General features: G+C 34.4%; 13 protein-coding genes and 2 non-coding genes across 15 annotated transcripts; 7 read left to right on the top strand and 8 right to left on the bottom strand. All coding sequences in view use genetic code 12, as the record gives it.

Annotated features, from left to right (window-relative positions):
• Positions 1-50: 50 nt before the first annotated feature.
• DEHA2E18304g (DEHA2E18304p) lies at positions 51-2,270 on the top strand (the record flags this gene model as incomplete). The annotated part of the gene is made up of 1 exon (XM_460096.1): positions 51-2,270. One exon carries the CDS (start codon positions 51-53, stop codon positions 2,268-2,270), a length of 2,220 nt encoding a protein of 739 aa, XP_460096.2.
• A 162-nt stretch (positions 2,271-2,432) lies between these two features.
• On the bottom strand, positions 2,433-3,683 carry DEHA2E18282g (DEHA2E18282p; the record flags this gene model as incomplete). Its single annotated transcript, XM_460095.1, has 1 exon — positions 2,433-3,683. The coding sequence occupies one exon, from the start codon at positions 3,681-3,683 to the stop codon at positions 2,433-2,435; it is 1,251 nt and encodes a 416-aa protein (XP_460095.1).
• A 720-nt stretch (positions 3,684-4,403) lies between these two features.
• On the bottom strand, positions 4,404-4,976 carry DEHA2E18260g (DEHA2E18260p; the record flags this gene model as incomplete). The annotated part of the gene is made up of 1 exon (XM_460094.2): positions 4,404-4,976. One exon carries the CDS (start codon positions 4,974-4,976, stop codon positions 4,404-4,406), a length of 573 nt encoding a protein of 190 aa, XP_460094.2.
• Positions 4,977-5,118: 142 nt separating this feature from the next.
• DEHA2E18238g (DEHA2E18238p) lies at positions 5,119-6,453 on the bottom strand (the record flags this gene model as incomplete). The annotated part of the gene is made up of 1 exon (XM_460093.2): positions 5,119-6,453. One exon carries the CDS (start codon positions 6,451-6,453, stop codon positions 5,119-5,121), a length of 1,335 nt encoding a protein of 444 aa, XP_460093.2.
• A 97-nt stretch (positions 6,454-6,550) lies between these two features.
• On the top strand, positions 6,551-7,570 carry DEHA2E18216g (DEHA2E18216p; the record flags this gene model as incomplete). The annotated part of the gene is made up of 1 exon (XM_460092.1): positions 6,551-7,570. The coding sequence occupies one exon, from the start codon at positions 6,551-6,553 to the stop codon at positions 7,568-7,570; it is 1,020 nt and encodes a 339-aa protein (XP_460092.2).
• A 214-nt stretch (positions 7,571-7,784) lies between these two features.
• On the top strand, positions 7,785-9,407 carry DEHA2E18194g (DEHA2E18194p; the record flags this gene model as incomplete). Its single annotated transcript, XM_460091.1, has 1 exon — positions 7,785-9,407. One exon carries the CDS (start codon positions 7,785-7,787, stop codon positions 9,405-9,407), a length of 1,623 nt encoding a protein of 540 aa, XP_460091.2.
• A 124-nt stretch (positions 9,408-9,531) lies between these two features.
• On the bottom strand, positions 9,532-9,613 carry DEHA2E18172r. The gene has a single exon. It is a non-coding gene; the product is annotated as a tRNA-Ser (tRNA).
• Positions 9,614-10,753: 1,140 nt separating this feature from the next.
• On the top strand, positions 10,754-10,826 carry DEHA2E18150r. The gene has a single exon. It is a non-coding gene; the product is annotated as a tRNA-Ala (tRNA).
• Positions 10,827-10,854: 28 nt separating this feature from the next.
• DEHA2E18128g (DEHA2E18128p) lies at positions 10,855-11,976 on the bottom strand (the record flags this gene model as incomplete). The annotated part of the gene is made up of 1 exon (XM_002770461.1): positions 10,855-11,976. One exon carries the CDS (start codon positions 11,974-11,976, stop codon positions 10,855-10,857), a length of 1,122 nt encoding a protein of 373 aa, XP_002770507.1.
• A 155-nt stretch (positions 11,977-12,131) lies between these two features.
• DEHA2E18106g (DEHA2E18106p) lies at positions 12,132-13,109 on the bottom strand (the record flags this gene model as incomplete). The annotated part of the gene is made up of 1 exon (XM_002770460.1): positions 12,132-13,109. One exon carries the CDS (start codon positions 13,107-13,109, stop codon positions 12,132-12,134), a length of 978 nt encoding a protein of 325 aa, XP_002770506.1.
• A 173-nt stretch (positions 13,110-13,282) lies between these two features.
• On the bottom strand, positions 13,283-15,334 carry DEHA2E18084g (DEHA2E18084p; the record flags this gene model as incomplete). Its single annotated transcript, XM_002770459.1, has 2 exons — positions 13,283-14,735; positions 14,793-15,334. The coding sequence occupies 2 exons, from the start codon at positions 15,332-15,334 to the stop codon at positions 13,283-13,285; spliced, it is 1,995 nt and encodes a 664-aa protein (XP_002770505.1).
• A 119-nt stretch (positions 15,335-15,453) lies between these two features.
• On the bottom strand, positions 15,454-16,371 carry DEHA2E18062g (DEHA2E18062p; the record flags this gene model as incomplete). Its single annotated transcript, XM_460088.1, has 1 exon — positions 15,454-16,371. The coding sequence occupies one exon, from the start codon at positions 16,369-16,371 to the stop codon at positions 15,454-15,456; it is 918 nt and encodes a 305-aa protein (XP_460088.2).
• Positions 16,372-16,908: 537 nt separating this feature from the next.
• DEHA2E18040g (DEHA2E18040p) lies at positions 16,909-17,889 on the top strand (the record flags this gene model as incomplete). The annotated part of the gene is made up of 1 exon (XM_460087.1): positions 16,909-17,889. The coding sequence occupies one exon, from the start codon at positions 16,909-16,911 to the stop codon at positions 17,887-17,889; it is 981 nt and encodes a 326-aa protein (XP_460087.1).
• Positions 17,890-18,459: 570 nt separating this feature from the next.
• Positions 18,460-21,267, top strand: DEHA2E18018g (DEHA2E18018p; the record flags this gene model as incomplete). The annotated part of the gene is made up of 1 exon (XM_460086.1): positions 18,460-21,267. The coding sequence occupies one exon, from the start codon at positions 18,460-18,462 to the stop codon at positions 21,265-21,267; it is 2,808 nt and encodes a 935-aa protein (XP_460086.2).
• A 540-nt stretch (positions 21,268-21,807) lies between these two features.
• Positions 21,808-23,856, top strand: DEHA2E17996g (DEHA2E17996p; the record flags this gene model as incomplete). The annotated part of the gene is made up of 1 exon (XM_460085.1): positions 21,808-23,856. One exon carries the CDS (start codon positions 21,808-21,810, stop codon positions 23,854-23,856), a length of 2,049 nt encoding a protein of 682 aa, XP_460085.2.
• Between the last annotated feature and the right edge of the window lie 166 nt (positions 23,857-24,022).

Here is a 24,022-nt window from a genome sequence, read left to right as displayed (position 1 = left end):
AGATATTAAACATATACGTAAGCATTAATTCACTATATTAAAGCCAAGAAATGGAAGATCGATCGACAGAGAAAGATCAGTATGATGATCTTGCGTCGCTATTTTTGCCTGATATTTTGCATCCTATATCCACCGAAAACATCAATGTCAAGCAGGAAGAGCTCGAGCAGAATAGTGATATAGGCAATTTATTTGGGGGCCAAAACGACACCACCAAGAGAAATGACAATAACGAGAACTTTAGTAATTTCATGAGTAACAATAATTTTATAAACAACATTGGATCCTTATCGCAAGGAGGAAATATTGCATCGGACGCTATAATGAACCAAAGTGGACATATAAACCATTATGCCAATTTCGTCCCAATAGAAGCAGCAGCCTCTATTCAGCAACTGCACCATCAACTGCACCGTATGTTTGCACCGCTTAACCATCAACATCAGCAGCTATTTCCAAGTTCGCATACTCAACCCCAAAATTCCGGAGGTGCCATGAGAATGGGGTCACCTTCCAATGCAGATTTGAATTGGTTTTCCAATCCACCGAACGGTCTAGATACTTTTTCCATGGATAGCAAACATTTGCAAAGTATTGATGGAAATTTTAGAGAATTTGATGCCTTTAGTAGCCCAAATCCGTATGCGAATCAAACTAGTATCCCATCGTCGTTTCCTAGTATTGATAGAAATGCCGTATTGAAAAGTAACGAAGCAAATGATGAATCCTCTACATTAAGGCAAAGGGATGTTAAAGATAAAGATAAGACTAAAAAAAAGGCTAAGAAATCTAGAGCTACAACATCACCTGAAGTGCATATTGACTACAAACCTCATAAATTAACAAGATTACTCGATTTGAAAAAACTGGAGAATTCTTCCTGTAGTGATTATAAAATCGTTGATAAGGATAATAATGAGATTAGAATGCAATTTCAGAGTTACTTGACTGGTAGATTTTTTACGAATGATACGGACAATAATAATTACATCCTTTCCAAATTAGAAAACCCGAATAATGGAGAAAAAGATAATACTAAAATGCCAAGGGATCCGAATATCAAAATGGATCCAAAGGTTATTTCTTGCTACCGAAGAAATTACATACAAATATCTATGAGTATGAATTTATCTGGATTCTCAAATGATGATGATAATAATAATAAAGTTTTGAAGCTCCAAACTAACGAATATGGATACTCTATCACACGAGTTATTAAGTGGTTCAAGGTTGAGATTTTTGCGAATACCAATGTCTCGGAAATAAGAAGTATTCCTATTGTGATCTATGATGATAACGGCCAAAGAGATAAGGAAAGGCCTAAAGATGAAATTGTTACCGATGAAAATAATGATTTCGTAAATCCGATTTCCATAGATAAAGCCCAATCGACTATTACCTTAAATGAATCGGTTATTAAGAATTCTGAGATAGATAATTACTATACAGTTAAAAAACTACAATTCAAGAGTGCAACTCCAAATAACGGTAACCTAACATTCCAAAATTATTATCATCTAAAAATTAAGGTTAGTGCAATAGTAGCTGATTTATACTACGATGATTATATTGATGAAGATTATTCCAGTAATACATACAACGAGAGAAACGAAGTTAGTCTATTTGAATTGGTAAGCGAACCGATTATTGTTAGAGGAAGAAACCCGTCATTTTATGCTGATCGGAAAGACATTCTAATCAAGGGAAGATCAATTAATTCTAAAGAAAGTTTCATTATTGCTGGTCAAGAAACGAAAACAGAAAACGAAGAGACAAATTCAATTCAAGAAAATGAAGACATTCCTGAAGATGAAGAAGACGTAGAGAACATTCGCGAGGACGATGAAGAAGAGGAAGATGACGAGACTGAAAATGAATCCTCGTCTAATAAAAGACTTAAAAGTAACTCTCCGTCGAAATCGCAACCTTATAATAATCAACTGGATAAGTCTATTCCTCCATTGTTACATAGTGCGACGTCGTCTTCATCAATTAATCTAAAGTCATTGTTAGACAATCCTACGTCAAAAATAAATTTGATTCCACTAAATAAAACGAACAGCAGGTATAAATATTTTCCTATTTCCAACGTATATTATTTGCCACCGATTAATGCTGTTTATTTCCCACATAGAGCTCATCAGCAAATGAATAAAGAATCTTATGCTAATAATTACAAATCACCATCTATAGAAAATGATGATGCAAACAATATGGTAAATATTTCAAGCCCTCCACGACGCAAAAATTCGAATGTGTATTTTAGATAATTGTATAATATGTATATTTGACGGTAATTTACTTAGTTTTAATCGATTTTTACAAAATAGGACTACGAAAGTTACTAAGGATAAATATTTCATAAATTCTTTATTAACCTATTCAGAACCAATAAATAAAGCCTATAAAATCATAAATTAGAAATTATTAACTTATTCTCTAACAAGAATAGAAGCAGCACCCATACCGGAACCGATACACATAGAGGTGAGACCGATTTCACCCTTCTTTAACAATCTTAAGATAGTTGCGTATTGTCTGGTACCTGTACCACCTAATGGATGCCCAAGAGAAATTCCACCACCGTTTATATTTAATTTTTCTTCTGGAACCTTGCATACTTGCGCTGAGTATAAACATTGAGCAGCGAAAGCTTCGTTGATTTCGAATACATCAACATCACTAACAGTTAAGCCAGTCTTCTTTAAGACTTGTGGGATGGCAACAGCTGGACCAATACCCATGATTTCTGGTGGAACACCAACAGTAGAGCATAAAACGTACTTAGCTTCGATTGGGTAACCCTTTTGTTCAGCTAAAGATCTTCTCATTAATAAGACACCAGACGCACCATCTGAGACTTGGGAAGAGTTACCAGCGTGAGTAGAACCATCTGACTTGAAAGCAGGTTTAATCTTAGATAAAGAGGCAGCAGTGACACCTTCTCTTGGACATTCGTCAGTGTCAATAATAGCCTTCGTGTATTTGACATCTTCATCATCATCATCATCATCTCCTTCCTTAAACGCGGTTTCAATTGGCAAAATTTCATCCTTGAATGCACCACGTTTGACTGCTGCACTTGCCTTAGCGTAAGACTTGGCAGCGAATTCATCTTGGACAGCTCTTGAAATGTTGAATTTGGCAGCAACATTTTCGTTAGTGATACCCATTGGAATCATACACTTTTCCATTTCTGGGTCATCAGCTAAGTTTGGATCAGACTTAGAAAGTGCTTGAGGACCCCAGTTGGCAGTCATCGATTCGGAACCTGCAGCTAATCCACAGTCGATTTCACCACACTTAATCTTGTTGGCAATTTCAGAAATCGCCATCAAACCAGAAGAACATAATCTGTTCAAAGCGATGAAACCAGCGGTGTATGGAATACCAGCGGAAAGACAAGCACCACGATGCTCATTCGCACCTGCACCTCTATTTAAAACGTTACCACATGCAACATCTTCAATTAAGTTTGGGTCAACATTGGTTTTCTTGATAAATTCCACTAAAAAGTTTCTCAAGATATAATCGGAATGAACGTCCTTGAATCCACCTTTAAGACCCTTAGTAATGGCAGTTCTGTAAGCAGCTACGATAACAACATCGTCTGGGTTCTTTTCAAGTAAGGCTTGTTTAGAAGATGGGTTCAATTGTCCAGAAAGTTGATTTAATCTGTCCATTTTGTAATTAGTAAAACTAGTATATGTATTATCTAAATGATACTAATAAATAATATTGAAAATTAGTTTGATGGCATATGAATACCTTTTATATGTAATCGGGTGTCACAGGATGAGGAAATTATACCTCCGCATTTTTGAAAAATCCGAGGCCACAAATATAACCGAGGCTGGAATATTGTCCCGTTCCAGGGTCGATCACACTTCCTTAGAGTGGAGAACATAATTTTGAACATAAAACTTAGTCCGGATACTCACCAATGTTTCTATGTCGGATTACAATACCGAAGACCTTAATTACTATCTCTTTACGGTATGTCAAACAGAGAATCGGAAATGTTACCGCCCAAAAAGATGCGAGATTGATGCTCCTCGGTCCAGTTTACATTTTACAATAATAATGTGCGGTGAGGTAGGGGTAATCGGCACAGTTATCATATCAAGATCCAGATCATTATTCAATATAGCATATGTGATTAGTGCGATAAAGGAATTTACGTAGTAGACATTTTGTACTTCAATTTATTATGTCGAGTAGCAGCATATTCAGATTTGATGTGTTGGGTAAAAGTAACTAAGGTAGCTCTCAGTAGTATTAGATATATATTATGGTATATTATTATCTTGCTTTTAACGGCGCAAGAGCTTGAGCTGGACGACTATCGAGAATGCGGGCATGCAAAGATTTTCGCTGGGGTAATATCAACTTACTGTAGTAACCTAGTCTTCACGTTCGAAGGAAAAAATCCCAATAAATGGCTCAACTTTGTCAGGTCTTCCGTCAGGACACTTACCTCTAAAAACTAGAGCAGGGACTTTACTTTGGCGGGCCAAATCTTCGTCTAAGCCACTTTTCCCTTCGCTCGATATCGAGTTGTCAAGCGGACTTTTTAAAGATGAAGGGTACGAATTATCGCCACTGTTAGCCGTAGGTGAAATGCTTATACTTGGATTATGATCTCTTCTGACGCCTTCTTCCTTGTCTGGATGATTTTCGCTATCTTTACTATTGTTGCGTTTTGGGAGTGTGAAGATCTTGATAAAGTCAATTCTGAGCATCCCTTGTTCGTCTACCACGACATAGAGTTTATATTTTTGATCAATTAAGTCCTGACTATCGTTGTAGTGTATTAATCCTTTCGTAGAGCCCGTGATTAATCCCATAGTAGACCCAATTCCCATTATATTGGACCCTTTTACTTTAATGTATAGCCCTGATAGTCCAAACGGCGAGCAATGTATTTCTAAATCACATTCATTGGCATACTGGAATTTAAGTTCTTCTGTATCCATTTTGTATATTTATAGTATATTTTGTATCCTAAAGTATTAAACAGTTATTTTATTATACTCGTATTTTCAGGTGAAAACACTATTTCTTGCGTTTTGTTTATATGCTCGGAATAATATATTGTATATACACACTATACGTAGTTTATAATAAAAGCACCGCAGTACTATTAAATTCTTTTTCATTCAAACAGAACACACCTAAATAATTGGTCAACCAATTCATAACAAAAGTTAGGCTAACGTCTCTAAATTTATAATTGCCAAAATTGCAGACTACGTTCTGTTCGATCAATTTGATCGCTTGTAAATCTCTAATGTCCCCATGTTTTGCAAGCAAATGTTCACTGAAGTTAGCGGGTATGCTAATAGTGAGCTTTGATTCTGGATAATTAAATGGAATATTCAAGAAGAGTTCTATACTCCCATGCAAATTCCATATCTCTGGAGGGACCGATTTAAAAGTATTGGTGGTGTGTTCATTATATACTGGTAGAATTATCTTATATTTCGTTGTTAAATTCTTTTTCAATAACTTCACATTTGGCCCCAACTTGTTGATCATTTCGTCTATCAATTGATTCCTCAGGTCCAAAATAACTGGCGATGGTGACGGGGATGGAGATATCGACATTGGTGTAGGCGCGGGTGAGCTTGATGGGGTATCTAACATAGACATCTGAGGAGTTGATTTTTTCTTCAGCTTGACAAATTTTATAGTTTCTCTCTTCTTCTGTTTCAAAAAAAACTCCAAGTACTTATCAAGGGTCTGTAATTGTGATAATAACCCCTTACCACTGACTAATTCTAGTTCTTCATCAACCTCGTTATTCATCGCCATCGCCACGATTCTCTTAAATCCTAGCTCGATGTTAGCAGCAAAACCTTTAGGTATTTCGTCATTTAAAATGTAAATCGTTGGCCTAGACTCCTTATTATATGGGTATGTGTATGGTATGCATAAGCTTAGTTTCAACGATTCCAAATCGAATGGAAAATCAGGATCTGATGGGTTTATCATGAATGAAAAGTAAATTGGTTTGTTCGGTTGGTTTGTGAATATTCGTGTTATATAACGCTTAAGTGTTTCGTTCTGTATCTTACCTTTGGCTTGCTTCTGATTTGTTTCTTTACCATTACCACTTTGTTCTGGATTTATTACTTTATTCTGTTCTTCTTGTTCTTGTTCTTTTTCATTTTCTCTTTTTTCTTCTTGTTTTACAATAGTTGTAACCGGTATACCATTAATTGTGATTGGTTTGAATTTTCTAATTAACTTGAATATCTCAAGTACCTTATAATCACTATTTATATCCCTTGGCTTAGCCGTCTTCTTGTTAGTCTTTTTTTCAGCGATTGCTGATACTTTGTATTTACTTGGCCTGTGTCTACCATTATTTCTGGACCTTCCATTATTTTGTCTCGTCTTATTTTTGGTCTTCAGTTCGTTACCATGAGATAAACTTGTACCTTCAGACATTCTAAGTTAAACAATTAAAAGAAAAAATTATCAATATTCAACTTTTCAACTTTTCAAAAATTTAAAGAAAATTATTTTAAAATTTTCGATTTATGTCATGAAACCTACATTTTTAAAATGTTTGCAAGGCATAGATAAGAATCACGCTTATAGACAAATTAATATAATTGATATACACTCTAGGTATTTGATTATAAATAAGCCGTCGGGTATCCAATGTAATGGTACAAAAAGTCATTCAAACTATTTACTTCCTCAATTATACAAACAGCTAAAGGCTCATTTTTCAGCAAATAACCCCAACTATAAATTGAATCCAGATCAGTATAAAGTAGTCCACCGATTAGATAAATATGTCAGTGGTGGTTTAATTATTGCTCGAGGGAAGAATGCAAATGCTTTCAGGAAATCATTTTCTAACCAAAATACCAATCTATCAGTTAAACGGAAATATATTGGATTGGTTCCTATCCCCAATACTGTGAGCTTCAAACAGCATCTACATGAATTTGGAGATCTAAAGGTCCAACACGAAAATGAAGTAAGGTATTTGAATCGTCCAGAAAGTGTCACAGACAAAAAAGGACTTATATTCAAAGACGATCTGCTCACTGAAGGTATCATAAACTTTGACATCGTTGCTCTACCAAAAGACGATAGAAGAAATAAGAATACTGGAGAATTAGTGACTTATAGTGCATTAACGAAATTCAAAATATTGCATTCTATGTCTCAGGTACCTACGAATGAACAAATATCAAGATTTCCCAAGTTGTACAAGAACAAGACAATATATCCCATAATAATAGAATTAGAAACCGGTAGAAAAAATCAAATCAGAGATCATATTCTACAAGCTTTCAAGGTTTCGTTATTGAACGACGATAAATTTATTGACTTCAAAATGGTTCAGAAATCTAACACTGCCAATATTAATAGTGAAGTATACAACAGTAATCAGATAGGCTTACATTCAGCCTATATAAGCATACTGAAAAGTTCCTTCGCAAACGAATATGTAATTCCAATTCCAGAAGGTGATGAATATCTCTGGAAGGGGTTCCTCGATGAAAATTCGTTCATTAAGACGATTAATCGTGAACTTATTACCTTCTAGTGCCCCATACAATATAAAATTTGAATAACCTTTTACTCTTGTATGTAATTATAGACTATATTTGCTTCATCCATTTCGGAAGCTTCTTAAAAACTCCGAAGCTTTGTCAGAGGAGATTCATTTATCGTCACGTGAATTTTATCTTATCATTTAATCACGTCTCCTTCTACAATTATTAAATGTATCATGCTCTTAAAACATTATAGTAATAAGTATGTCTGGAATATGCAAGATGGACAAAACTAATAGCAAATATGACTCGGAGGTAAAGCAATCAATTACCTCTTCGTCTTTAAAAAAGGTGTTGAATTCCCACCTGTCAATATATAATGCGTTGACTAATCCAGATTTAGACGTTTCTCCTCAGCTTAATAGTGACGCCAGCGGTAATTACCCTCCAGAAATAAATGAACAGTTCTCTATAACTTCATGGCAATCTATAGGTAATGAATCGTTTAATGATTTGAGTAATTCGAAGGAAAAGGTGTCGTCGTCTATTTTGTCTAGTGTTTCCGATGAAGAGGATAAGGAAAAGGAATCTGCAGTTATTGTACCTTACCCCACGAGGGATAAGGTAATGGTATTTGAAACAGATGAAGAAGATGAAGATATTGATGAAGATAGGACGCTTAGGCCGAATATCCAATGTTTTAACTTGAGCGAGAATCCGAATTCATTTATAATGCCCAAGCTCACAGTTTCAGATAATATATCAAACAATGCTCACTGCATATTTCAAATAAGTGTATTGAGCTCGCCAAACTATGGAAATCATACTGATGCCTATCAACTAATTAAATATCTTGAAAAGGATTTCAGTAGCCCTTTGATTAAATTCAATCATTTTATAGTTAATCCAAAGCTCCTGTTATTTGATGAGAAAATAATTAGAGAGTCAAATTTGGTTTTTGTGATTAATGATGGATCATCTATATTCGTTAATTACTTATGCAGAATTTTTAGGGTTGTTGATGGGATAGATTCAGATAGTTTAGATAGCCTACCTAAGCTAACTATTATCAACATGCTAACAGTTAATTACTTTGTCAATTTATTTGATTTGTTGAATAATTTACGACCTTACCAAATATGGAAAACCTCATCATTAAAGCAAGATAACTTATTGAAGAATCTAAAAACATTGATTGAAATCGAATTTAGCCCAATGAAAGAAGAATACTTAAATAAGACGCTTACAACTAGAGATAAGAACTTAAGCTTGACTATAAGTAATAATTTTATGTATTCCAGTTTAGTGCCAAGCAAAAAGCCTGACTATAAATCTATTGAAAGAAGCTTCAAATCCGAACTTCATTTGAGTACTAATATAGATAATATTGATCCTTTACAATTATCTTCAAGCTTCTCAAGTTTAAAAGTATTCAATTCGATTATCAAGAAATTATTTGCATTTAACTCAGGTTGTGCTTCAAACGGAAATTCCAATAGCTACAATAGGTTGTGGTTGATTTGTAGCTTTACAATTGGCATTGGTATAGGCGTAGGAATTGCAAATGGTGCAGCAGCAATTCTAAATTTTTATTTCTACAACAATTACTTGACATCAGGATTAAATTCACCTCACTTTTTTGATTCGAAGCAACTAGCTGATGATACAGATTTCACAAGCACGCAAATCAACAATTCTATGGCAAATTTCTCTAATAATTTAATGGATTCATTAAAGAAATATGCTAATGATTTGAAAGAGTTGAAGTGTTTCGAAGAGATCTCCGAGTTGCCTAGTAATTTAAGGTCAGCAAGTTCAACGGTGATTGATTATTTTAAGGGCGGTTTAGAGAAACTAACTAGCTTCTTTTTGTACAGTAATCATTGATCAATTTTCAATTCTATTTAATTAAAGTTGGCTAATATATGTGGCTTTGGGTTTGATATATATATATATGGGGTATTAGTTTTAATATATGCAGGTTTAAATTTTTAGATAATAAAAAAAATAACGACAGCTGCAGGATTCGAACCTGCGCGGGCAAAGCCCAAAAGATTTCTAATCTTTCTCCTTAACCACTCGGACAAGCTGCCTTAGTTGTGGGATTGTAAGAGAACAGGCTCATAGGTATACAAGTTGTATAAGTATATGAGTTACAGCTTAGAATGTTGCAAGACGTTAGAATGTTGCAACGAATCAAAGAAACTATAAATAGGAAGAAGAATCCCGGTAAATCTCAGAATAGAGATCAAGGGAATTAGGACCTAAATAGAGAGTAATTAGTTAGTTGTCAATCTATTAGTTAAGATAAAGTTAGATTAGTAGAATCTACATCAAGTGTTAGTTATAAGAATTATCTAATTTAGACCCAGTTCCCTTACAGGGATTGTAAGTGTTCACACTTGTATATATATACTTCATTATTTTATGTAATATCCCATAATACTGTGAATACAAAAAATATAATTTTTAAAATTAATTAGAAATCAATGATAAAAAACTTATATTCTATGAACAACAATTTATGGAGGAGAATTAAGATTAGGTTTTATAGGTGGATTTATACCTGTTATAGGTGTTATTGCTATTGTTGTTCTTGAGTTTGCTATCAGGTTTGAGCTAGGTCTATGTATGTTCGAATCATACCGACTCAGAATAAAAAAGTCCTAGTAGCTTAATTGGTAAAGCCTTATAATGTCGCTATAAGAAATGACGGTAACGAAGTATGAAGAATATAAAATGTGTTTCATAGAGCAAGAGTTATATAACGAGATCAGAAAATCTGCTAGAGAAATCATTTGAAGCGTATTTTGTTGCATATTTTGTAGCATATATACAACTTAAAGCCGAAATCACCAAAAATGCCAAGATAATATGCAATGGCAAAAAGAAGAGTTTAAGGACCATCATATTATTCTGGTATAATTAATGAAAAAATATTGCATGCATTGATGCATTGAATATATAGACTCGGCAACATTGAGTATTTTTATTACTAAACATAGGCAGTTGCAATTAGCAAGAATTGTCAAATCTTGCAAAAACTGAATATTTTTATTGAGTATTAATTCTTATCTCATTGATAACTCGTATAAAATATTAAAGATCTTAATGTTAGGTTACAATTTATGGCTCAAAATCTATAATGAATTCGTAATTTTATACAAGCTTACAACTTTGAATCTGTATATAGAGGAATATAAAGAGCAATATAATTTCACATTCTATAAATTGGGCGTGTGGCGTAGTTGGTAGCGCGCTCCCTTAGCATGGGAGAGGTCTCCGGTTCGACTCCGGACTCGTCCATTTTTTTATATATACACTGTATATATTCTTATTTGGTCAAATCAAACACTACTTTATTTACTTTATGTTTATCAAAAATATCGAAAGCTTTCTTGGATTCGTCTAACCCTAGCTTGCAGTCAATAAATCTTGTAAAATCTGGTTTTAAAACTTCAAATAAATCCAAGGCCTCAGGAAATAATGACCAAGCATGGCATCTTCCGAAAGAAATATTGACGTTCTTCAAGTAACAATCCAATCCTGTAAAAGGTAATGGATCATGAGCCATACCAATGGAGCAGATAAAACCATTTCCTCTTACTGAATCATAGGCAGTTCTTAAAGCAGAGGATGCACCCACAACCTCTAAGACAACATCAAACCCCACATTATTAGTCGACTCTTTGATGAAATCGGCAACCCCATTTTTTTCCGTTTCAAAATTAATAGCTTTAAAGGCACCAAACCGCCTAGCTTCTTCTAAACGTGATGTGACACTGTCAACACAAACGACTTTTTCAAATCCGAAATGCTTAAGAATCCTCAAAGCACATAAACCAACAGGCCCCACCCCTAATTGCAAAATAGTAATATCCTTTATATCAGATTTAGTGTATCCATCAGCAGATTCATTTTTTAAATGATTTAATATTTTCTTAACTCCATAATAACCAGTAATAAAAATATCTGCCATCATTACATAGACCGCATCATCTTCAGTTGACTTACTTTCTGGCTTCCTAATTAAAGTTGACATAGCATAGGGAACCCTTACATACTCAGCTTGGCCCCCATCCAATCCCACTTTACCGAAAGTATTTGTCTTATCACATTGCCCAGAATATCCATGTTTGCAATACCAACATTCTCCACATTGAATAGTAAAAGTACTTAATACATCATCTCCAATTTTAAAGTCCGAATCGGTAATTGCAGATCCTCTGGATACAATTGTACCTAAGAATTCATGTCCTATAATTTGATCTTTTGATCCTAGTTTAATATGTCCTCTGTAGGTATGTAAATCAGTTCCACATAAGCCGGAATATTTAACTTTCAAGATTACATCTGTTGGGTCTTGAATCGTTGGGCTCTGTTTAGTTACCGTAGAAACTTCATAAGGCCCACTAAGGACAATAGCTTTCATAGTTTGAGGGATTGATGTATTCATGTCAGATGTGGCTTTTGTTGATATAATATTAAACCACGGCTATATATTTTTCACTATTTATCAGAATATGCGAGGGGTGATTTGTGGAGAAGCACAAGACTCGACTGTAGAACAAGGTGATTTAAAATGATAAATATGCATTGAATATAGACAAACTATATTATATTATGTAGAGTATTCCAAACTATACGACCCAAACCGGCATATACATCTTTATAATATAGAAATTGCTTCCCCATATTAACTGTACAGAAAAAAAGAACATTGAGACAAATTAAGTCGCCACCAAGTGCATAGAATAAGTAAAGTATAACTGTAGATGTTGTCAATGCCCATGAAAAATTGGATTCCGTAGTTGTCATTGAAGGGAAAAAATCGCTCATAATTCGGGAAAATCTGAAAATTAACGTATCTTCGTGAAGGTTACACTTAGTTTTGACTTTTCCATTGTCACTGAATGTAACACAGGTCATGTTTATTAAGCTGGAAACCCAATTAAATGCTGCTGTTGTGGCTACCTTCCAAGTAGAATAGGTATGAAAGTCTTCGTCCTCTTTAAAGTAGAAAATACCTTTCGATCCCCTAACTATAGTTTGGTGTCTTTCAAGGAGTCCTGAATAATTTCTGAACATGTAGGTGATTATATCCCGTAAGAAATTATTTGAAAAAGTAAGTAAATTACTAAATATAAATAAGTTTCTCAAAATATTATGGAAATAAGCACTGGATGCTATAATAAATAAACTGAATCTAATTACTCTCATAAGGTTTGTCAATACAATTGTTGCAAGCCTGATTAAGGACTCTCGGATATTATTGGGACCAAATCTCCTCCAAAGGCGACTGTAGTGAAAAATTGGAAGTGGAAATAATCCAAATTTCCATAAAATGGAGACATACCTATCAGCACCTTCCTGTTCCCGTTCCTTTTGTTTTTTAAAATACTCATTAATGTTTCTAGATGTCAACAACTCATTTATTCTCTCCAATCTTTCATTTTGTTCTTGTAAAGGTAAATCGGTAAACAAGTCTGCGAACTGCCCTCTATTGAAAATTTCTACAAGATCCGTATCAAGTTCCCGAAAAATATCATTTTGATCCAAGCTATCAATATGTTCATCCGCTGGATGCATTCCTATTGTCTTTGTTATGGATATCTCGATAAAAAAGTTATCCTATCGAAGAACTTTTTGCGAATAATCATAGTAAGAGAATATCCTCAGAATACGTTCTCTGCAGTCTTATCAGAATCTCATATTTAGTTATTTTTGCTTATAAAATGACATAGTTATTCTGTAGAGAAGATTCATTCGAAATTTTGAACTAATTTCAAAATGAAATCAGGCATGCTCCCATGATATCTAATGAAAGAATCACTCCATAAATAAATTAATTCTTTGCTGAACTCAAGATGTTCCTGAATTATATTTCCGGGTAGCTTTATATGGCCCTTGAGTTTATGCTTGATTTGATATTCAGATATAAAGATAAACCGTTTGCCATTGTACGAAGAATTCTCATCGTAGAACAGATCAACAAGGATTAATTTATTAAGATCATCAAAAATCTGAGGGATTAAAAATGTGTTTCCATTATTTATGTCCCAAACATTTTCCTTTTCTTCGTCATTCAATGAATCCCACAACGCATGTATTTTATACACTATTGCCCAACCATTGGTATAATTTTGTATTAAATTATCCGTTGCAAAAAATTTGTATTTCTCGTGCTCTGATAGATTCAATGGGCCATAATCATACTCTATTGTAAAGTAATTTCTCAATTGTATAAAGAACCAGAATGTTTTTAGATGAATACCGCCATATAATAACATTCCCCATATTAGTCGGTCATATAGAACTATAGAACTGGGATCATCGTGTGCCTTCAAAGTTGCAGCAATTAAATATTTCCTCATCAGTTCACCTAAGTATGATTTAGAATATCGAGAACAGGTAGTCATTACTATTTGATCGTTATTTTCTACCTTTATATTGGTACACTCTATTTTTGATAACCTTTCATATATGAAGCCACAGGATATGAAGTAAGCACTTAGTCTACCACTCAGGTATTCTGTTGTAATATTGATGTCATCAACTGCAACCAACGTAGATAACATACAACCTAACTCCTGTTGGCTGCACTCCAATTTACCTAGATTATAGCATTGGCAGAATAGTATACTGATCACACGTTTAGTAACTGAAGACAAATATTCATTTTTATTTGTGAAAAATTTGAATTTTTTATCTAAGGCTGCGAAAAAATTTAGGATCCATTTAAAAATATGAATGGCTTCTTGATATTTCTCATTCAAGTACTTTAAAAATCCCGATACTACTTGATGTTTAATTATTAAACCACATAGTGACATAAGCGTCCTCGATGAACTTTTGTGATTCCACCTATGCAATTGTTTTGCAAGTGTTTTTGGGTCAATTGAATAATCAATTTCTGGATGCCTATCTATTTCAAAGTTAATAAATTCATTTATCATGTCCTCTTTTCTTTTTAACTCTTCGAAAACATATAGCGGTCCAAAATATTTTAGAGCTGTAAAAACTTTGTGCAATGGATCAGATACATGAAGCTTATTGGAATTTGATTTCCATAGATTTAGACCTTCAAGTGCTTCATCTACAAGCCTTTTCGTAACAATACAGCACCTTCCTAGAGAAAAATCGTTTAGTCTTCCATCAAATTTAATATAAGCTTCGGCTTGTTCATGTATTGGAATAAAATTGGTTTTATTGATTCTTAATGAAGTTAGTATTATATGTCGTCTAATCCAATTGTGCCATATATGTACTCACATTTCCATCCCTCCTTTTTCATAACAATTTAAGTATTTATTTAATTCAGATTCATATCTGTCTACTCGTTCTTGAATTCTTGGTACTTTAGCTTCATTTTCGCTGCTGATAAGAAGATCTAATCTGGCCATATTAATAAGTTCTTCGAAGGAATATACAGCGCATTCTAACAGGCCTAATGTTTTGAATATTTGAATCAAATACTTTATCAATTTCTCCTTTTCAGCCTGATTTGTGGAAATCTCTATTGTAATGGACAACTCTCGCAAAGCAGGCCCAACTCTGCCTAGCTTAAACAATGTAAGGGAAATAATAATGCGAGCTGAAGCGGGTAAATTCGGATACTTATTTAAAGATGGTATAAGTGTTAAAATCTCGTAGTATTCATTGGCATTAAATAATTTTGATAAGTCTTGAGAAACCCGTATGATATTACTTGAAGTGAGCGATTCATTATCGCCTAAGGTTGATTCCTCAGACAAATTGTGGTCTGAATATGCCTCTTTATCGGATTCAATAATAACCTCTTTACGATTAGACATTTTACTAAATAAGGAATAATAGACGGTAGGTAGGGGAAAGCAGAAGTGTATTATTATATCTGTGGATGCAAAATCTATAAAATCAAAATAATCGTGTAATAACCAAAATAACAAACCGGCTAACTGTTAGCAAGATCAAAGAATGTCTTATGGTCCATATGACGTAGCTTTCTCGACGCATTTTTATGGCTGGCGAGTTTTGGATCTTCGCTGTTACAAAGTTTCAATAATTTCAAGCTATATTGATAACATTTAAAACATATGTTTGGGTCCACATGTAAAAACAGAGTAACCGACTTGATTGAGATTTGTAATTTATTGTCATCAGTTCCGAACCTTTCTTTAGCTTCGAACATAACGACAATCAACATAGACGCAAATAAGGTGTTGATATCGTAGGCAACCAGAATCGGTAATGACGAAAGTACTTCGATTAGTGACACAGTATTTTTTAAAATTTCTGCCACCTTAGTATTTTGTTCTGTAGCACTATTATCTTGACACAACAATCTTGATAAATCATCTCTAATCGAATAGGGCAAGTGGAGGTTCAAATCAAAATTCAAATGTTTCAAGATGAGTTCTTCTCTGTATAACAACTGATCTCTCCAACTCCAAAAAACATCACTTTGTTCGTCAATCTTTTTGTTCGGATTCTTTATCACGCATCCTGCCATTGCAATCTTATCTGGTGGTCTGTAATTGTCATTTAATTTGCAAGATATTGCTATCGCAGCACAAGCGACATAGTATTTAGAAGTGGTTATTGGCATTCTCATGTAAAATCTATTTATATAAACCGTGGCTGCCAATATTGTCCTACTATCCAATTTAAGCCCAGAACCTAGTCGAATAACAAAATCATGCAAACTTTCTCTAGTCTTTAACTCTTGCGTTACCGTTAATTGTTTCCGACTTGGAGAATACTTAATAAACGAATCCTCCAGAAATAACCACGTATTATCATCAGGAACCGTATAATGCTCTCTTATTTGCCCTCCATTCTTTTTATTAGGTTCGAGATTCTCTTTCAGCATTTTGTCCTCCAGTAGCGACTAATATAGATACCAGTGATGTATTTTATAACCACTAAATAGGAATCGTGCGACACACATAAATTTAAAACAGTAGTTAAGTATTATCAACGTGATAGTTTCATGAACAGTAGCTAGACTATGGCTTCAATGAAATTTAGGCAAATAAGATGCTATATTAGAGATAGTGAACTTATTCTTATATCTGATAGAGAAAAAAATACAATACGATTATAAGTCGCCCATCTAACCAAGTTTCTCCTAGTCGGGAGAAAATCCAGAAATTCAAAAATAACATTAAATCAAATTAGTTATTATCCACAGTTGTCATTATTTCTTTCTAAAACACTCGTAGACATGTACTGATATATATATATACGTCTAGAGATATTCATTCATCGATAGCATCAACGAATCAGCCTGCAACACAGATACTGCATATAACCAACTGGCAATTTTTTCAAATAAAATTCGTTCATCAATCTTCAGTCAATAATGAAAAAACTTCAATAGCACATAACATACGTTAAAACAGCAAATATGTCTGAAGAAACATCTTTTATGCACTTGGTTAGACCAAGCGTTGCTGCACCAGCTGCATCTTCGACTACTGGACCTTGTAATATCAGAATTGATACATCTGCGTGTTTTCAAATTTTAGAGATCGTTTCCAAGCAAGTTCTTTCATCGAATAAGAGAATTATTGGTACATTATTGGGATTTAGATCAGATGATGGAAGTGAATTTGATGTCAGAGATGCTTTTATGGTCCCATGCACTGAAACAGGTGATTCAATAGCTATTGACGATCATGCTCATAAAGCCCTTTACCAATTATATAAGAAAGCTCACCCTAAAGAACATGTTTTAGGATGGTTCGATAGTGCTAACAAGATAGATGCAAATACTGGATTAATTCATGACTTTTATTCTAAAGGTACCGATCGTGCTTATCCGTTCCCAGCGATCTACTTAAATGTTGAATACTTGGGTGAAAACCAAGAAATAACCTTCCCTAAGATTTCTACTTACATCGGCGCAGCTATTGGTAAATTGAGTTCTAATACACCAAAGATTGGCTGGAACACGGCTAATACTACCAGCTCTTATATTTTTACTCCAGTTCCAAATAAAGTTATAAATAGTACCATCAGTGAAAAGCTTGTTATTAATCATTTATCCGAAAATCAACAAAACAACGAACCAATTTCAGTCTCAGCAAATTCAAGAACGTTATCTCATTTATCCAACCAATTAAGCTCTGTTGGTGAAACAATTGACAAATTATTGGCCTATATCGAATCCACATCTAATTCAGATAGTGATATCGATTTATTAAGATTGTTAAGTAATACTTTATTAAACAAACCTCAATACTTGACTGACTTAAAGGAATTGGAATACCATTTCCGTGCCCACAATCAAGATGTTATTATGATCGAATATTTGACTAAAGCTGTCAAGGAACAAATTGAGTTAAGTGCAAGATTAACTGCTAGCTCAGAAGCTGATAAGAAATGAGTTTTAGGGGAATCATTTTTTTATAATTCTTACATTTTTATATACTAGTATTTAATAAACTTCACATTCCGGTAACATAAATAGTTCTTTGCTGTTGTAAAATGTCTAATATAAATGTGTAGTTCAACCTTGTATGGTGATTGACTATTGTGGCTGAAATTTTCACAGCTCATCTCAAAATTTCTCATCTATCAAAGTTAACTTATCAAAATAACCTTTTACTCCGTATAGCATAGTTAAATTGAAACTTAATTAGCTATATATATTAACTAACAACCGTTACATTTGAATATTAGTTACTTCATTTTGTAAAACTTATTCGGTGTTGAGTTTCTCGTGGGTTATCAAAAATATAAAATAACGAAACATACTAAGATTGTTTCTGATTCCATTGAGATATTAATCGAGTATCAACCAAGTGTTCTATATTATGTATCATTCAAACTTCAAAGCTTATTCATTTATTTCAAAATTTCCTGATTCGAAGCATAGTCAAATCACTGTTTAACTTAAAGTAATTTTTATTGAGGATAGAGATAACAACAACAATACAAATAATCAATACTAGATATGGCTAAAAGTCCCAAAAAAGCGGGGGCTAACTCGAGGGGCAGCTCACGCCCCCAAGAACTGTACAATAAAGATGTTCCACCCAAAGTTGGTGGAAAGAAAATTAAAGCATATAAGAAAAATTTCGTTAAACCTCCCCAACGACGTTTTAGTATAGCCGATACAAGCTCATCAGGCTCGAATTCTGAATCAGAGAATGGGGGAAACTATAACTATTATGAAACTAACAATTACAATTCAGGTTCCGATTCAGATTCTTCTTTAACTGCGGTAACAGATAACGATGAGGCCGAGGCGTCAAGAAAGGGTTCTGTATTCTTTGAGAGTGCTGATAATGAAGAGTTCTATAAACCAACGAGGAAGTCCCCTAAGAAGAGTAAACAGACTAACAAGAATACATACAAGCCAACAAGATCAGCCAAAAAATCAAATAATGTTGCCAAGAAGAGAACACCAAAGAAGACCGTTAATTGGAATCAATGGGATAACCAATTGAATGAAGATGCTATTTCAGAAAAATCAGAATCTTCATCTGACGAGGAAAAAGTTGGACTAGGTGGGTTATACTCCATGATGAACCACCAGAAACAGGCTCAGTCAGATTCAGATGATTCGGAATCAGAATCAGACGAAGAAGAACACGATTATTCTTCTTCTGATGACTCTGACGTTGACTTCGTAAAATTACAAGCGGAGAGAAAGGCTAAATCGATGAAAGCAGTTAGAGCTATGAAAGGGTTATCGAATCAACAAGAAGATCACTACCAAGATGATTCAGATTCAGAAATATCGGAGCCTATACCGGAGAAAAAGATGAACAGAAATAGAAGACGTAGTAGTTCGATGTCAAAACCAAAGTTTGGTAGGAGGAAATCTGATGTAGCATTGCCAGATATCAATTTCAAATTCGAATTTGATGATTATAATAAGTTTGATAACGCCATAATTGATGAAGAAGACGAAGAGGATGAACTAGAAGGGATTGAAAAAGTCCAGGCATCAAGCGGTGGAGACAAGGAGGAGGATATCGGTGAGGAGGTAAGTTATGCTGCACCTATTAAGAAACAATATGCATCTAATGATAACGATAATAATGACATTGCCACTAATCACAATTTTGAATTCGACTTCGATTTTAATACACAACTACCCCAGGTTCCGAGGATCAATGATACTGAACTAAATTCTGATGAAGATTATGAAATTGATGATAATGAATTGCTAGCTACTTTGCAAGCAGATAATGATATGGATCAGTTTTCCGCTCCTAATAATACAACGACACATACAAGAAACAATTCTATTGGATCATACGGTGATGAAGAAGAAAATGATCCGTTTTTGAAGGAAGAAGAAAAGTTTCTTGTTAATGAATTTGAGAATAATGGTTTTGATGAGGATGATTCTGTGAATGTCGGAAGCTTTGATTATAATGACCCCTCGGACAGGGATAACTTGATCGATTCGTTTAATGTAATGAATGCAAATCAGAATAAGGATGTGATTCAATACGCTAGTAGTGCCGATAGTAAGTCAGATGAAGATGATGAGGATGACGAAGATGACGAAGACGAATATGATGATTTTATTGACTTTGACGCTCCGTTATTCGATAAAGATGAAGAAGATGATTATGATGTCTATGAAGAGTTTAAAGTAAATGACCATGATAGTAGAAAACATTTGCAGCATAAGAAAAAGAGACCAAAGTCAAGGAAGAGAACCAATGGAATTGGCAATAGTGACGAGGAAGACGATTCCTATTTGTGGAACTATTTTTTTAGTTCTGATAATAGCTCACTGAGTGGTGAAGATGAAGAGAATTATAGGTATGATGATTCTGAAGAAAAAGTAATAATGGAGAAACTTTTCAAAAATATGGAAAAGGAGAACCGTTCTAAGAAGCTTATGCGCCGCAAAAGTAAGCTGATGGCACTTGATAAAAATCATTATATACCATCGGATAATGGATATGAAAGTGGCGAATCTACTGACGTAGACTTGAGTCTTCCACCTTCTACAGACAAGAAATCTGGATCGAAAATGGCAAAAGAAGTGTTATCTTCAAAGACAGCTGACTATAGACCTCCGGTATTAGGTACTTGGGCTGCGATTGACAGCAAACCTTTTGGAATTATTGACGGTTTATCAACTAGATCTTTGGGCAATAATGCCACTGTCAATAACTCTAACAATAAGCAAATGGAACCTAGACTGCTTTCTCGAAAAGGTATCGCTCCACTACATACAAATACAACAACAGATGACCTGGCATTGGGTCTAGATGAACTCTTAAATGTCAGTGAACTAGATGATGATGACGAGAATGATGCCAAAATATGGAGAGATTTTAATAATCAAAAGAAACAAGTACCGTTGGGTGCATTTCGTAACAAATCCATTCTACAAAATCAATTAATACACCCAGAGAACGTTACCGTACCAAATAATTCCTCCTACAACCATACCAGCAAGTCCAATAATGAATTCAATAAAAGAAGATACTCTTTATCAAACCACCAAGATACCGGTTCTTGGAGAAATAATCTGGCCACCAAGTATGCAAGCGTGAAAAAGCCTGTACATGATCGTAAATTTTCACTGTCCCATTTACCGATTCCAAATATTGATTCTCCCATTAAAAACGTCCCCTCTAAACTCAAAAGAAGACGTGCATCGATCGTAGAAGCCGTATCCGAGGGCTTAAGGCCAACCAAGTCAGGTCTTTTTAATGAAGATGCATTGGCTGATGTTGAAGAAATCCTCGGCGAAGATACAGATTTAATGGGCTTGATAAAGGGCTTATGACAACCATTAATAAAATAACAGTTTTTCAGTGATAAATATTTTTAAGTTCTACATTTATATACGTTATTAGTTTTTGTAATTAATATTTACCTAGTTATACCAATATATTCAAACATACCAGAAATTACTGTACATAATTAAGTAGTGGCAATACCAAATAGTGGCGCTAGTGGAACCAGTAATTTTTTTCAACATACTTCTATGTTGTTGATACTATAAACTATATTAAAATCCAGTATCTGTTGTGTTGGTAGTTATCAAAAGCGTCTGGTTTCGGACATACTAATAATTGTAATTTTACGTTGATCAACTTCGACATTATATTATCGCTCAATACATATTATATTCTCTGATATAATAAATAGACCATCACCGAAAGCATCTTTCATAATATTATATCGAAACAAGTAATAGTAACGCTGTATCTCCAATACATTTGTTATAGTTACTATTTATATATATAAACATACAAACGGGAGTTTTTAGTAACTTTGATCGTTCAAGCGCTTAAACTAAGTAAACTGCCAAGCTAAGAACATAATGTCGACTAGACGTTCGTCAAGGGCCAATAAAGGTCAACATAGCAAAAGAGAAATAGATTTCTATGTGGATGAAGAAGACTTGCCATCTGAAAGGAAGAGACTGTTAAGTAATAGCTCACAAGATAATAAACGGCCGCATTTGGACCAAGATGAAGATGATGGAGATTATAAGGAAAACGGTGAAGAAAAAAAGGATGACGATATAGAAGAGGAAGGTGAAGTAAGGTGTACCCCATGTGGTACGACAAGTGAAAACTATGATGAAGATAGCGACCAGGGGGGCACGATGATTGAGTGTGAGTCTTGCAAAACCTGGCAACATGCCAAGTGTATGGGCTACAGGACATCTAAGACAATTCCAAAGCATTACAGATGTAATGTTTGTAGTGGGTTGAATGGTGATAAGTTGGAAAAGACTAATGTTGACTCGTCCGCTATTAGTGAAAAATTGAAAGATAAGACCAGGGCAAGCGTGGCAAAGGCTTTCGTTAATGTTTTCAAAAGGAACATCCCCGAATCATATAAATCACCTGAAGGAATGGACAACGAAAAGTTATCGTCCAAATGGGCCATCGAATTGGAAAGAGAGATTTTTATTTGGTGTCCCAAAAAGGATAAGAAATATACCGACAAAAGTCGTAGTCTTATGGTGTTGATCAAGAAGCCTAACGTTATGACTCGTCTAATCGATGGTGAATTGTCGTTTACAAAGTTAGTCAATTCGCCACCAGAGGAAATTGACAGTGAATTAAAAGAATACGCCGAAAGAGTGAGGCTGGAATCGATCCGTCGTTCAGTTTTAACGGTAGATGCAAATCAAGGTCAAAGAATCAGAAGGACCCATAAAGGTGAAGAAATAGTTGAGGATGCAAGTAACCAACAAGAAGATGTTGATATTAGCATAATGACAAGGAACATTGATCACCGGAGGTTTGAAGATGAAGAACCTGCAAGAGGAATAATAGTTAACGATAATAGTAAGCCAGCATATAATAACTATATGGAAGATGAGGATGATGATGAAGTGGGAGAAGAAGAAGCAGAAGAAAAGCAAAAACAAGGATCTGATAAAGAAGGATCTACATCGGACGACAAAGAGGGGTTACCCCTGAGTGATATTGATGATGTTCCCGATTTAGATGATGATGAATTAGATTTCATTATTAAGGGAAAGAAAGAAACAAAAGAGGAAACGAGAAAACCACTGAGTATCAAATTGCCTCCTATTTTTTCATCAAAGATATGGTCAGGCCGTATTACATTTCCGGATTTTGCATCGTTCGGTGCTACTGGTGAATTTTATACTTGTTCAAACTACAAGAATCCAACCAACCCACAAGAAGTTAAACTTCATAATCGATACGTCAACATTTCGAAGGAAATACTTTCCAAAGACCATTATGAAGTTGAGGGTCGATTGGATAGAACAAGAGCAGATGCGTATTTGGACAAGATTATAACTACAAGAGACTTAATTTTAGTTGAAATCAAATGCACTGAAAATCGGAGTGGATACGATAAGTTGTACAGGTATTTACTTGAAAGAAATAAAGTAGGAGTTTTATCAGGTAGGCCGGCATTTGTTAAAGATGCATATTTGTTAGGCATAGATGGTAACGATTTCAATTTGCCAGAATATTTAAAGGCTCTTCATAAGATGGTTGGGAAAGTAGGGTTGTTTGCTTTATATATTGTTAAGAAGGACTATGTACCCACTGGCCCAAGTATCCTCAAAAAGTCGACCCCTAACCCTACAGATTATAACTCACATTCATCTAATGCATCTTCAAAAGAAAAAACTCCATTATTGGATTCAATTTTATATAAGCTTGGTGGAAATGGTACCAAAAAAGAAAATATTCAAATTCAAACTCCTCAATACAATCCACCAGTTGCACAAAATGGATTACCTACTAGTTTAACCACAGACCAGCTTTCGTACTTATCAGGGTTGGTTCAGCAAAACCCTCAAGTTCAGCAAAACCCTCAAGCATTAATTCAGTTGTTGCAACAGCAAAAGAACACTGATTATTCTCCTTATCATTAAGTTATGTTCAGTAGACATGTATAATATTCTGTATAGTTTTTAGCTCCTAATCTCCCTTTAATTTATCGTTAGTGGAACTGACCCCTAATTATTACTTAATTATCAACGTATAAATAATTTGTTTAAGTGTTGTTTTAATATATGAAGCTTCTTTGTGCAACTATGG

The sequence above is a fragment of the Debaryomyces hansenii genome (genome assembly GCF_000006445.2).
Source record: "Debaryomyces hansenii CBS767 chromosome E complete sequence".
NCBI classification, from domain to species: Eukaryota; Fungi; Ascomycota; class Pichiomycetes; order Serinales; family Debaryomycetaceae; genus Debaryomyces; species Debaryomyces hansenii.
Note: the sequence above shows the minus strand (reverse complement) of the source record. Positions and strands in the feature narration are given on the sequence as shown.